This window comes from Zootoca vivipara, chromosome 4 (genome assembly GCF_965207765.1).
Source record: "Zootoca vivipara chromosome 4, rZooViv2.hap1.1, whole genome shotgun sequence".
Taxonomy (NCBI): domain Eukaryota; kingdom Metazoa; phylum Chordata; class Lepidosauria; order Squamata; family Lacertidae; genus Zootoca; species Zootoca vivipara.
Genome location: NC_142587.1, coordinates 38,792,707 through 38,808,217, shown reverse-complemented (window position 1 = coordinate 38,808,217; position 15,511 = coordinate 38,792,707). Strand labels below are relative to the sequence as shown.

Below are 15,511 nucleotides of genomic sequence, written 5' to 3'. Positions count from 1 at the left end.
CGCTCCACCGGGATTCCTGTCTCACCCCCACCGCCAGAGCCGCTTTGCTCAGCTGATCCATATTACTGGGCTTTGGACCTCTCGAGAGCTCATCCTTCACCTCCTCATGCAACCCCAAGTAGAACGCCGCTTGCATTGGGGGTGACTCTAGTTCCCACCCCAGTCTGTGCACCAGCATGGTGAATTTCGCCCAATACGCGCGAACTGTCATATTTCCTTGGCGTAAATTATGAAGTTCCTCCTTAGTCTGGTCCATATGACTATCGGACGAATACATCGTTTTCAAACCTTCTAGAAATAGTTTGACATTCTTCATGCAAGGATTCTTTGTTGCGATTAACGGTCTTAGCCACTCCCTGGCTGCCCCGGTAAGGTGCTCCACAATAAACGCTACCCTGTGCTCATCATCAGGGAACTCAGCGTGGTGCAGCTCAAGAGCATACACAATCTCAGTCTCAAAGCCCTGATATTCCCTCGGGTCTCCATTGAACTTGCTTACTAGCGTCCCGGCTCTCCTTCCTGGCAGCACTTGGACTTGGGGTGCCCCTCCCGCCTTGTTTTTCTCTGCATCCAGCTTGTTTTGGAGGTCTACCGCCACCGCCCTTAATTCCTGCTCTCTTTCCTGTAGCGCTCTCACCTGTTCCGCAAGTTGCAGCCGGTCGTCCTGGACCTTCTTAGTCTCTTCTTTAGCTGCCTTCAATTCCCCCTGTGCCTGCAGCGACAGCTGCTGCAGTTCTTGCTGGGCTTGCTCCGCGATCTGCCGCCATTTCTCCGCCTCTGACACGCTCATCCCGGCAACTCCAAAGTAGCCCAAAAAGGATTAGGAGGTTGCTGTCACAGTGGCCGGAGTGGACTACTTCAGAGTAACGACGCTACGCAGCTCTGCATTTTATTCTTTTATTGGTGCTGCGTATTTACAGTGCTGAAGTCATTACTATTTACACGGAGTGATGTGATCAGTCGGTTTCAGAACCTCCTAATGGCTTTTGGCGCGTCTTTCTCCAACACAAAAGCTTTGGCAGACCCATCCTCTTTCCCCTCCTCTTCCTGCGTAGTTCTGGCGTTGGGGGGATGGGTCTCCCCCCCTTATTCGCCCCTTCCTGTCCCACCTGGGACCCTGGCTCCTCTACCTTGCCTGAGCCTCGGCCCCGACTTCCTGCTTCCCCACTGGAATCGGAACTCTCTCTGCTTTCCCCTGTGCTCGGTGATTGGCTTGAACTCAGGAGGGGAGGGACTTCGCGATATCCCCTGTCCCTCACAATTATCATCATCATCATCATCATCATACAAAATTGTCACCACATATTACTAGCACATTTTTAAAGCACTTATTTCCTAATGGTTAAAAAAGAGAGTTTTATTTGTCTTAGAGCAAACCGATAAAAAGGAATGTCAAATGAAATCATATATAGCAGTTCATAAGATTACCACATAAATTAACAAACACACACCCGCATTCTGTGGTATCAATGAATTACTTATTGCTACAGCTGAGCATTTTAAGCATGACTTAGAAAAATAAGAACAAAAATTAGAAGACTGTAATGTTCTACACAGAAAAATAAAAACCTGAAAAGCTTTCTTATCACAAATACGTTTTTAAAAGATGCCTAAAAAGAACCTACCCTAATATGTTGCTGAGAAAGCCCAAGATGGCATTACACTAAGCACTGAACTCCTACTAATTCACAAAAAACCAAATACAATACAGTACTGTACAATACAATACAATACAATACAATACAATACAATACAATACAATACAATACGCTAATGCCTGTCTATAAGGGGGGGGGGAATCTAACATCAACTGTCAGGTAATCTATGCTATTAACAAAATAGTGGGCAAGTTTTCAAGTTTTTCAGAACTATTAATCAGGCTGGATGTTTGGATGTTAAGCAAAGTGGTATGGCTGTATGCGTGACAGGGAACAGAAACCAGTTTGAAGCTGAAGCTACAAAGTCTGCATTTTCAGTCAAAGTCATATGATGGAGTGTAAGAGGAGATAGCAGGCTTAAATGGATTAGTCTCTACCAGGTGCTATGCAGGCTTCAAATTACACCTATGAAACAGACGGTAGCTGATCCCCCATTTTTAATAATATAACATCCAGCAGCTCTGCCTCCAGCTTTAAGTGAAACACACAGGTCCCTGTTAGGTTGAGAATTCAAGCAAAACAAAGAACAAAAAATGGCAGTTTCTATATTAGCAAAGCTGGAGCTTAACTTTATGTTGAGTACTAAGTAATAGGAGTCATTATTACCCAAACTGGGTAACATACCTACTGATTGTAGAATGCTACCCTCAAATACTCTACAAAATCATCCAACCAACAGAGACCAGCCTTGCAATTCAGTTCCAAAAGCACTGCTTTGATCAGGGCTAGCACAAGGATTCAGGGGGCCATCTGCATGGTCCTGGTGATGCCTGCCATCCGCCCCCTCTATAGGTCTATAGATAGGGCTTTATAGATTATATGCTGCTAATCCAGGGCATTGCATTTGAGGTACATTAAGATGGTGGGCAGCCAACCACAGATGGAACCCAAGCTTTACTCTCATTCATAGCTCCTGGCCACTGAAACAGTTACGTAGGGGCCCAGTGGCGAAAGGAGTGATGACGTGGCTTGCACAGGCTGGAAAGGAAGCCTTCTCAGCCCCTAGAGCCCTTGGCCAGTACCTAACCTTGCTGACTACTGATGCCACGTCTAGCTTTGTGCTCTAGCTGCCTGAACTGCTACAACCTTCAGGACCCATCCAACCTGGTGAACATTTGAGCCTTGAATTACAATAGTATTCAGTGTTCATCCAACTTTTACAAGTCTGCGTACCTCAAATCTGACCAGCTTCTATCTGCACTACTAGAAGGATCATTACACTGTAAGGGTGGCAACTTTTTCCCATAATGACATTCCTTCTTATCTCTCATTTTTTTTAAAAAGGACTTAGGACAAGTACTGTGCATTTTTGTAAGTGTCAAAAACTAATGCAGATTTTATGTACGGCTAGTTCAAACCATATTCTTTACCTAGGTCTGAGAAAGATTTTTTAAAATCTACCACTTCTGTATAGATAACATCAAGAAACAATGCAAGCACCAAAACTGACATGTTCAGAGATAAGCTTTTCTTTTACATCATAAACCACAGGAAGAGGTTTGCAAATGAAAAATGTATTTCTATGCATTGGATCAGGGCTACTATTCACTCTCCTGAAAGGTGATTAGCACAATGCAGAGGAACAGTGTTTGGTGGAATAATTTATAGATAACATTTTATGCAAATGACATCTCAGAATGACATCTCAAAAACTTAACACAGAACCACTTGAAAGAGTAACAAGTGCCCATATTGGTACAGCAGCGAGCAATAAACAACAGACAGTTTCTAGGGAAACAGGAGACAATTATTAGTGCATTTAAGGCCTGGCTAGCTTTACCTGCATCTCAACTTAGATTTTAAAATAGTTCTTGCTATATGATTTGCAACAAGTGTTTTGAAGTTATATTCTTATATTCTTATACATGAACTACAGTCTATGTTTTCCTCTACCTTTTCACATATACGGTACTATTAGAAGCTGTGTGATAGTGAATCAATACTGCATGGTTCCACAGGCAAAAAAAAAATAAAACCCCAGGGAGGTTGGGGCCCAAATTGTTGCTGTCGCTGATATGCAATCAGTTTAAAATACAGTTGTGTCTACTGAAATGGGTAGAAATCTAGATCCAATTGAGAAATATCATTAATAAATCTGGGGATATAGCAGCCTTTCCATCCCCCACCCCTAACCCCAAGAACATTCTGTTCTAATCCACTAACAAAAATGAGAAGAGGGAACATATGACTATGTCTGGATCTGCACAGTATGGGCGCAGAAGACAGCCGCTGTGGGGTGGGGTGGAGAACTATAGAATCCATTAACTAGCTTTTGTGTGAACTTTACTCTTTGGCTACAATCCTGAACTTACTTGATCAGAAATAAAACCAACTTCAATCAATAGAAGCTGTCTGTGTATAACTGATGCCAGAAGAACATTGTTCCATCCATTTTTTTTAATGTCTTCTCATCCTCTTGGTTCAGTGGATTGGGAATGGGGGAATTAAATGCTTTTTGGGTACATTCCTTTTCTTCCTTTGACAGTTCTGATTATTTCCAAGTTAGGTTACATTGGGCTGGGAGGTCTCAAAATGTGGAAACAGCAGTGGGTGTACAGTTCTCTACTGTATCCGGTGTTCTTTGGATCAAGCAAACAACTTGATCTCAAAGCCAACTAAAACTCAACTTCTACTCTATCTTGTAACTGGAGTGGTATGCATGAGTAACATTTTATTTGTATCCCAAAGGATCTCAACCTTTAATTCATCCCAAAATAACACAATTTAATACCACAAGTGTCTATCTTCCACTACTAGCAAAAATATTAGCCCCTTGAAGGTGAAATAGCATCTATTGTTAGTGCCTATTTTTAAATTAACATTTAAAGTGACGATGTTAAACTCGTGAGCCAAAATTTGAGAGGCAAGTGCTTGCCAAAAAATATCTTTTTAAAAAAAAAACAGGAAATGTCTATTATATAAAGACAGCTGCAACATTTTGGCAAAAATGTTGCAGCTGGTAGAGGAGGAGGAGGTATATACAGTATCAAACAATAACAAACAGTGTGTTCCTTTACAGCTGCAAGAGTTACGGTACTGTAATGCAGTTTTCATTTGTTTTCACCTCCCTTTGTGGACTTCTGAGGAAATAAAGGAAGTGGGATGATGAGACAGCATAAAACTAAGGCTCCCTTCCATTGCAATCTACAATCTGACTCCCAATGTGAAAAATTAGCAGTTACAATACATCTGAACTACATGACCAAATGAACAGCCTTCAGGAATCAAACACCAAGTACTACCAATCAATAGTGAACAAAATTCAAAAATAATTTGGAAGTGAGATAGGAGCTGTAATGAGATCTACTCTTGTGTGGGTTTTGTTAGGATTACTTCTTGCAAAGATCAAACCAAGAATCTGTATAGGGGGCAATGGGAACTAAAGGGTGAATTTGTTTATTCTATCCTCAAGCTGTTCTTGAGTATAAAATAAACAGCAGATCACTTTTACAAGCTAACAGCACCCATATTTTCTACAACTCTGTACTGAAAAGGTATGTCTACCTATACTCTGCAATCTTACAGGAGCCACGGTTTAAACACCACTCTCTGTACTCAAAGGCATGTATAATCTACCTTACTAACGAGACAGAAGAAACAGAGTAAGAGCGTACAAAAAACAAACACCAAAACGGTGACACAGAGAAAGAGAACAGAAACAGATGCTTCTGTTCTTGCACCGAATATCAGCGTCTGCAAAGGGGGTGCAGGAAAGAAGATCGCCTTCTTTTCCAAAACCGCACAACTGGACTCGTAAGGCTGGGGGAGCATCAGGCAAGCGAATCACACAACCTCGTGAAAGAAAGTCATAGGCTAGCCTCTCTCTATTTTTAGAGAGTGCAACCAGAGTGCAACCCTCCGACCTGGGGGAAAACCTCACCCCTTAATAGTTAGGATGAAGGCACTCTGCACATGCCCAGAAGGCACTCTGCACGTGTGTGTGCGTTTGCGCGCCCCTCCTCCTTTACCTGATGAAGCGCCTCGGCGGGCAGCTGCGACGCCCGGAACAACTCCGCCACTTTGCTCCCCTCGGCGGCGGCGGCGGCGGAGGAGGAGGAGGAGGCGGCGGGGGTTGCTCCCGCCGGTCCCCCCGCCTCGGGCGCAGCTTGGCCGCCGCCGCAAAGCGAGAACAGCTCGGAGTAGCTCTGCTGCTCGCTCGCAGCCAGGAAGAGCGCCGCGGCTCCGGCGGAGGCTGCCGGCCCAGCGGCGGCGGCTGTTCCAGGCTCCATGGCAGCGGGGAATCAGGCCGGGGGCGGCGCGACTCCCGAGGCCGGGAGAGAAACTCCTCGGGGCGAGCGAGGAGCCTCTGCAGCAGCAGCAGCCCCGGCTGAGCCTCGTCCTCCGTCCGCCTCCTCCTCCTCCCCAGTGCGGAGCGGAGCTGCCTCTGCAGTGCTGCCCGAGGGGGGAGGCGGAGGAGGAGCCGGGAGACGGAGAGAAGCTTTCTTCTTCTTCGCGCCTTCTTCTGCTGCTTGCTTCCCTAGGAAAGCCGAGAGCGGGAAGCGGTGGTGGCGGCGGCGGCAGCGGCAGCAGCAGCTGCTCGGGAAAGGGGAGGGGAGGGAAGGGGAAGGGGAAAAAGCTTCCTCAGGGGCACGTGCCCAAAACGGCGTTCCCGCTCCGCAGCCTCCTCCACCTCCACACGCCGGGCTGGAGCAGGAGGGGTGTCCGTCTCCGTCGTGGGGTGAGAGCCATACTCCGAGGAGAAAGGCTGCTGGACGCCCACATGGCCATCTCAGACTCAGGGACGGGCTTGCTTGGCCCTGACGCCCTGCTCTTCGAAGAATGGCGCAGTAGGGCTGCGCATCTGAGCATGTGCAGAGAGCCCTCCAACCCCTCCTTCCATGGAAAAAGCAGCCCCACTGCGTTTAAAGTCCCTCTGGCACCTGGGCATCAAGGTGTGCCCAGCAGAGGCCACCTGGGGTTAGCTGTGGAATTTCCTCTCACCTGAAGACTTAACTCGAAGCCCAGTTCTGAGGGTGGGTGCAGGTGACCGTGGGGTAAAAGCCTCAGCAAAATAGATACGTCTTGGCCAGTGCTGTTTTTCTAGGGTTGGGGGAGGGGTGCCGGAACTCACCAGGGACGCCTCTCTCTTAGAATGGGAATGGCACCCACCTGAGAGGTTCTGGAACTGAGTTCCGGTGCATCCCCCAGGAGGGAAAAGCCCTGGTCTTGGCAAGGGTGCCCACTTGAATGAAACATTGGGGGGAGGGTCCAGGGAGACCCCCACGTCGCATAATCGATCACAAGATGCGGCGCACGCACACCATTTGAATGGCAATGGAGGCCAAAGGGATATCAGCCCCTAGGAGTTGCGTTTTAGAGAGCAACATTGTCTTCCAGAAGTAGTGCCGAAACCCTTGTGCTCAAGCTTTTATTTTGGTGGGCCAGGGAAAGGCGTCCAACAGGGCAAGAAGATTTTGCAGTTAACATAACTACCTCAGGTACTTGGAGTGGGCTATAAATAGACATGCAGTTTAAAACTGGTTTGATGACATTGGGTTGCTTTGAGTTTTTGGCTTGCTTTGAAAACCACTTTAGAGACTCCCTACCTTTAGAAAAGTGATTATTAAATAAATAACAGGGAAGAGAGAATGGCCTGCAGTGGACAAACACCTGCTGTCTTCCCCCTTAAAACCTATTATGCTCCTATTTGCCCTTTTAAAAAACCTGCTGGGTGTGCAGTGCTTTCCACTGCAAAGATGGCAGATTTGCAGGGGCAGACCATTTCCCCAGTATGTTGTGTCATTTTGCCTTAACTACATGTAGATCTCAAATAACCCACCCTACTGACATAAGAAACCATTCAAGTTTAACAGATAGAGGATTATATTTCAATAGGTTCAATATTTCTTGAACTACAGAAGAGTTATTAACAGACAGACATAAAATGAAACATATTTTAATACTTGTTTATGCTTCAATTCTCCACGTACCGGAGAATCAGAATGGAGATGAGAAGAAAAAAGAAGATGTAAGGAGAAATGGAGTTTGGGTTAGTTTCAATGGTATAGAAGAAAACAGTGAGGAAATGTTTAAGTTGATATTGCATCCTTTTATTAACCTTCAGTTGCAGGCATTTGTGCCTTAGGCCAAATGAAAACAGAGGCACAGCCAACTGCATATTTAAGTATGGCCACAGCTGTAGAAAGTTAAATATGTGCTTATAGCTCGAGCCTCAGCTAATAAATGTGCATAAAAACAAAATAATCAGTCTTATTTGGCAACGAATCACATTTGGGGGAATGACATACATAAACAGTTCTATCAGACCTTTCTTTAAAATCATAGTGGAGCAAATGTATGAACCACTATTGTCACCACACATGAATTTGAACAAGTTAATATTTACCTAGCCATTCATCACCAAAGTAGATCCCAAACAATCCAGAAACTATTCAGCCCAATTTCACAAAATATAAGATTGGTAAATATGTCAATAATGATTGACACAAAGTTGATAAACTCACCACTCATACTAGCAATTTTGTTCCTTGCTAAATTGTCAGCTAATGTAAAGTCAATTTTAAAAACATTTTCTACTGTACTTTTCAGTGTTTTACATTTATTCTAACTACAACCTTTCTCGAAGCCACCATATATGTTCTGTGAAGATACAAGCCTCGATTTAGTCAACAGGTTGTCATCCACTGCAGCATATTAGTCATCAGTTTTGAAATTGTCACACTTTGCCACCAGCAGTTAGTTGCCTTTCCAAATTACCCATTTCCAAATTATAACTATGACCATCTATTTCACATTTGTAATAAAAATGAGTTTATTTCAAGTTTGAGTTGACTTACACTAAATAATGAAATGGCAAGGTAATATGCTATGCCAAGAATATTCAATGGTTTTGTTATTTTCTGCAATAATTCCTGTGGTTTCACACAGTGGAAATGGCATGATCTCAATCCCATACATTCACATTGTCCAAACACATATTAGAAAAGGGGTACTACCCTAAGTTTCTTTTATAGGTCTATAAAAAGGTAAATGCTTAAGCAGGGGCAGGTACAGCAAAGACACCTGGTAATAATCCCAGGCACACCGAAATCTGGGTTTGCAGGTAAAGCTCAATACAAATACAAATAGAAAATATGCAAGCCGTTCCTATGCAAATATTCACCCAAGGAACATGTGAGTTTTATACAGGATTAGAGCCGTATTGGTCCTGCTGATGTTAACAGAATGTCTTTATGGCTGCTTTATACAATTACTAGGAGGATAGCACACCAGTATATGAATTCAATTTTTGTATCATTAAGAAAGAAATCAAACATACAACTGCTATTATGCTAATACAGAAAATCTAGAAAGAGACTACACTTAGAATATTTTGTTCAGTTCTGGTCTCCACATCTCAAGAAGGATATTGTAGAGCTGGAAACCATGCATTAAGGTCAACCAAAATGATCAAGGGGCTGCAGCAACTCCCTTACAAGGAATGGCTTTTGATCTTCTTGTAATCTTGAGTGTGCATGTCAAGATTATTTAGAGTGTTACTTAACACCTGTTTCCCCCCCTTTCATTGAAAAGGATACCGCCAGAAGGCCACCCAAGCTGTGTTTTATTTTAGTGGGTGTTCTGCAATTGCCTCTCCCAACTCTTACATTTCAAGATGAATAGTTGAATGTCTTCTAAAGCTAAACAAAAACAGCTAGAAGTAGATGCAAAACCCAGGATGTGAAAGAGGGAGCAAAGACTTTGATTTAAAAATGCATTACCTCCTGTAAGGATTTGTGAACACAAAAAGCAAACAAACAATTGAAGCTCTACCTAATGGAAGCAGTAAATATGCCGTGGTAGAAATAATTTCCAGGGAACCAGATCTTGCAGAATATTTGACTTTGGAACAGCACCAGCTGATAAAGCAGCCATACACAAATTCTTAAATTATTTACACAATTTGGCTTTATTTCCATATTACCCTCATCTCCACAGACCTAGCCAAGTATGAAAGGGAGGTTGGGAGCAGCAGTCCATATAACTTAAAAGTCTAAAGTTGGTTCTGCATTGACAACTTCCTGAGTGAAAGTGATTATAGCATGAACTGCCTTTGTTAATTCTTGGTGAATTTCCTGAAGTGTAAGTGAATAATGCAAAGAATGTTGCTGCATCTCTGGGAGGAGGCCTGACCCTTGCTTCCAAGGATGACCTATTATGACGATATGAAAGACAATAAAAGCAAGCTAAGGTGCATTATGCCTCATTATGGTTCAAAGTATGCTTGGAATTTATTATACTCTTATATATAAGAATTTAGTAAGTAAACAGTGCCTGAGAACAAGAGACATTCCTCCATATTTGTTCCATTTTTTAAAATCCCTTTCTGAATGGCCAGTGATATATATTTTGTAAGACATAAAGCAGTTCATGAGCCTTGTAGAGCTTGTTTCACAACTTTCATGCTCCGCTCTAACATGGAAAGAAAAGAGTGTGAATTTATTTTATCATGTGTGTAAATCAGAGGTGGGGAACCTATAGCCCATGGGCCGATGTTGGCCTACCAGTCGATCCAATGTAGCCAGTGAGGCCATTTCCCCCAAACCATGTCCATTGGCTGACATCACTGGGCAATTTGGGATGATGGGTGGAGTTCAATTCTGTGTTGGCTGCTCCTGCTGGTTCTGCAAAAGGAACTGGCATGTGCAGTCAAAGCAGCAGGGATTAACTCCTACTCACCAGCTGAAATATAACAACTGAATGCCCTCATATTTGTGCATACTATACCTAAATACTGATCAACATGCAGACAAAGCAGAAGGAAGAAACTGCATATTTAAAGTTCTTCAGGCAGTAATGCAAACCTGATAGCATTCTTCTCGCCTCAGACTTTAAAATTGAGGTTTTCTGCCCCTTGAGAACCACTGAATAGAAGTGCATAAAATGAGACTTTTCAAGTAGAGAATGCATTTTTTAAAAAATAAACAACCCAATTATTAAAAATGTCTCTGAAATATAGGTTGGTATTAGAGTTAACAAATGTAATATCCTTTGTAAAATGTGGCAATTTTTTTTGGTAGCACATTCAATTCTATTAGAATGGCATTTTGAGAGAAGAATGCATGAAACAAAAGATAATGAATTAATCCAGTACAAAAAGCAACTTGTTTTTGTGAAATAATTTGTTCATTTGAAAGAACTAGGGGAAACTGATGGATTAACAATAGCGATTAACAAGATTTATCATTATAATCCTGGTTCAAGGGTACTTGGACTGCCCAATTCATTTTCACTTAGCAAACACTTATAGCAGAGCTAGGGAAATAGCTGAAACGCCTTCGAGTAAGAATATTTCAGATTCCAAAGCACCAGCAAGCTACTGAGTTAACTGCTCTCCCAAGCTCAACTCCTGAGGGCTATTGATGGCTAACTAGCCATAATGGCTATGTTCTGCCTCCGCAGTTGGAGGCAGTAGTATCAGTTGCCACAACAGGAAGCTGGAGTGCTCGTGCTCAAATTCTGCTTGCAAACTTCCCACAGGCCTCTGGTCGGCCACTGTGAGAACAGGATGCTTGGTTAGATGGGTCACTGTCCTGATCTAGCAGGCTCTATGAGAACACAGTTGCGTAGATCCCACAAGCCCGGAGAGATTACCTCCACCTTTCATCATGAAAGGAAAACAGAAGACAACACACTTGACACTTTCTGGGTTTTCAATTGACTGAAGACACTATTTGCTAATGTTTCCATAGTCACCTTTGACTGGACTTAACTGTCCAGGGCTTGAACTAGAACAATGTGAAGCAAGGTCATGCTTCTTGTGGAACTGTCCCTAATTGTCAGACTTTGTAGCTCTTTCGTGACATAGAATCTTAAGAGTTTGAAGGGACCCAAGGGTCATCTAGTCCAACCCCCAGCACTGCAGGAATCTCAGCTAAAACATCCATGTCAGATCGCCATCCAACTTCTGCTTAAAAAGCTCAAAGGAAGGAGTCCACCACCTCTTGTGGGAGTGTTCCACTGCCGAATAGCTTACTGTAAGAAAGTTTTTTCAAATGTTTAGTTAGAAACTCCTTTATTGTAACTTGAAGCTATTGTTTAGAGTCCTACCCTCCAGAGCAGGAGAAAACAAGCATGTTCCCTCTTCCATGTGACAGCCCTTGAGATATTTGAAGATGGCTATCATATCTCCTCAGACATGCCTAACAGTAGCGTGATTGGGATGCTTTCTCATAAGGTCACTTAGCAAAACAGGTATTTCCAAACCACCAGCTGCACATTAATGCAGAGAAAAAAATAATTTTTCATAATCTTGAGTGAAAAAAGCACCTGGCACAACTTGGGGGCAGGGGTGCTGCTGCTGCTGCTGCGAAAATACACATTAGGCACCTTAATATGAAGCACTGTTTGGTTCATTAAATCAAATTGTTCCCTGTACAGGACAGAGGGGAAACTATTGGGCAAAATATTGCTTGTTCATACTGTAGCCAGTGACAGTGAGTGGTAAAACAAAAATGAATGCTAGAATGACATCTTGACACTTTCTATCCTTAACTTCTTCCTTTTCGATTTATAAAGAGAATTTTGCTCCAATTTATTAGTCGAGATGGAAAAAATAGTACAGACCACAAGTTTGATAGATAATTTAAAGGGATTGTTGTCCTCAGTTTTGTGTGACAAACTGTACCGTATATCCACAATAGAACCTCATTACGGTAAGTCTCTGTCTTTTGCCACTAGATGGTGCAGGTAAACTCTTTTGATGCACTACTGAGGGAAATTGAATGGAATTTTCCATCCCATTATTAAAGGAATGTTTAAGACAGCTGTGGTGTTTTCACATTTAGATACACTGATAGATGGGCTTTGGTTTCTATTCTGAATCCTTAGGATAGCTATGGAAGTGCAAAACTGCATGTTTACAGTTCACTTAATAATACGTAGAGTGAACATCACAGATCTATGGACAAGACCTACAGCCAGAAAAGCGAATTTTAGTTGAGAACTCTAAAAAAAAACAAGACACATAGCCTAGTATATTAAGCACACATATTTACTTAATTTATACAGAACTGAGTAGATAAAATTTCAGATTCACATTAGTGAAAAATCTCTACAAAATGTTCTTGAAAAGCAAAAACAAGACTGGCTATTTATTCAGCATTTCTATTTCATGAAAGCAGGTATGGGTTGTAAAAATAAAGCAGAGTGTTCAGCACAAACTAAATATCTGCATCACTTTTCACAGTTATTTCCATCTACAGTCTGAAGAGGTAGATTTTCAGCAACACCTGAGAACTGAACAGTAACATAACCAGGTGTAATAAAGAGAGGACAACGGATTGGAAAGATAACAGCCCCCAAGCATGTATGTAAACACACTCGAGAATTACAAATGAAAAAGAGTGTTGGCTTTGAGGGTCCTGTGTTGAGAATAGTTTAAGATTCTAGGGCTTAATCGGCAGATGGACTGTGCATTTGAACCACCGGTTACGCAATAGGAAAAACAGTGCACTCCCCCCCCTACACTGTACGCATCATTGCAAAAGGTATAAAGAGATGGACGGTACAAGCAACAGCCTTAAATTTAGCATGATTACTGGATGTCCGCATTTTAAAGCAGCTGTCTGTGGTAAGCATGGGTTGTACAGGTGAAGTACACTGGGGGAAAAAGAGCTGGAGAACAGCAGTGGAATTCCAGATCAGACAAGGACTGAGCTTATGGTCAATGTATGGAATGTCTTTAAGATTTCAGGAAACAAAACTTACGGCAGTTCTACACTTAGAAAAGACAGGAACCGGAAAGAATAGTCAATTCAATTCAATTACTTTTAAGCATTAGTGGCTGCAACACTTAGGGTGTTTTTAGCTATAACGTGGAAGCAATTTCTAATGCACCGGGACCCAAAGTCTACTCTTCTCTAAAGAGAGCAAATGTTACACCAATCCTGGCTACAGGCCAGGCGACCACATACAGTAGTACATTGGGTTGTGGGGTGGGGTGGTTCAGATACACTGCAGTTCTGTCCTTCAAAATTGCATTCAGTTTCAAATTACTTACTATGACATCTTTGCTTACACATATATGCTTTAAAGTATTTGGACAAGGTTTTCTGTTTTGTTTTAAAAGGAGACATCAGAAAATTTCTCTCCAGAGTCAATTACAATCAAATGGTTATGTCTGACAAGGCTCATTCTACTCTTCCTCGCTGTAAACCTCCCACCAGCTTTGCTTTCTTTTACTGTACTTGAAATGCATACCAAAAGAAAAGAGAAAAAAAACTGCAAATGCACCTTATAAGGAATATTAACTGGCCAGTTTCCAAATTAGGTCATTGCAGGTGCCAATTTGATTTTGCTCAATGGTATATTAGGTAACATTCAATAGGGGTGATCCAACCTTTATTTCCTTTCAAGACATCTATTTTGCATTCTGTACATTTCATCAGGAAAAGGGTAGCACATAGTAACATAGCCTGAACATTCAAGTAATTTGCAACTCAGAGAGAATGGGTAGGCAAGGAGAGCACCTACCAACAGTTATGTGCTTGAGTCAGGAATCCGTTAAAAATGAAAACCAAATTACAATACCAGAAATAGGAGTATTTGTATTTTTTCAAACCAATCAGCAACTAGAAAGCTACTGACTGCAAGGCAGAGTTAAACAGCAGCTTTTGACCTAGTAGCACTCTGCCTAGCATTAACAAAGAAAACACTATTGGTCCCTGTCTTTTAAATAAATGAAACACAAGTCCAAATTATGGGGGTATCTGGGCTTTTCCAGGTCAATCTACATTCACAATACTAACCACAAACGCAACAGAAATAAAGTGGAGCCTCGCTTGCTGTATATTATTTACCATAAACTGATGTGCCAAATCTACCAGGTAACCTATAGATACCAGAAGGCACTTTTGCTTACAGGTGTGTTTTATCTAGTCATACATTTTTATTTTACAAAAAGCAATAGTTGAGAAAATAGATCAGAGTATTTCCCCTCTATCACTATAGACGACAAACTGCAGTATCTATACTCTGACCTATCCTTGTTAAATAGGCAAGTAAGTTTTCATGGGAACATGTTTCCAGTCAAATATGTGCATTATGGTCTGCTGTACTGGCTATTAAAGGGACCAACAGATGGAGTGTTATTGATCATTATACCCATTTTCAGTGATGAACACCTTTGTAGCTGTTCATTATTTCACGCTAATCAGGCACCAAACCTAGTGAAGAAAAAATGGCAGAAAAAGGTACTTTTGCCTAGCACCCACAAACCAAAAACCCATTGCATTTTGTTTTTATCAGACAAGCCACAACTACACACATGCATTTGTAGGCAGAAGGTTTTAACTTTTAAGGTTTTATCTCTAGGATGGTGCAAAAGTGTGCTTGAAATGCATCTGAGTTTTGGTTAATTGGACAAACTTTTGAGCACTTCGTTTTCTTCCCTTGTTTCTTCACTTTAACAGGTCAGGCAGCAGTCACTCTATGAATTGACTGTGCAGGACAATCCTGAGAAATATGTGAGTTGTAAACCCTGTTTTCCAGTTGCAAAATTATATAGATTTCAAAGCTGTAGGCAAGACTGCAGCTACACTAAACCCTGTAAGAGTTTTTAGTTTTGTTCATACATATATGAATCCAGTAATGAGCTTCCACTGGCCATCACATCTCCAATTATGGTTCACTGTAGTATTTGGTCATTACAATTTAATACTAAGCCTTAAATCATTTAATAGAAGCAATGATCCCCCCCCCCCAAACCGAGTTGTGACACTCTGGCCACAATTGTTCCCCTGACATGGTGGTAAATCTGTACACGAGTCTTAGATGACATGGTGATGTGTGCTATGGGGTCAGAAGGAAGGAATCTGCATGCATCCTTTATGATAGTTTGTTTTTAAAAAACG

At 42.1% G+C, this 15,511-nt stretch overlaps 1 protein-coding gene across 1 annotated transcript in view; it reads right to left on the bottom strand.

The window, feature by feature from the left end:
• REPS2 (RALBP1 associated Eps domain containing 2) overlaps window positions 1–6,200 on the bottom strand; it is an 87,787-nt gene extending 81,587 nt beyond the window's left edge. The window contains exon 1 of the mRNA XM_035115083.3: window positions 5,627–6,200. Coding sequence (XP_034970974.2) covers window positions 5,627–5,887 — 261 coding nt within the window. The 5' untranslated portion in view covers window positions 5,888–6,200. The remainder of the gene's footprint in view (window positions 1–5,626) is intronic.
• Between the last annotated feature and the right edge of the window lie 9,311 nt (window positions 6,201–15,511).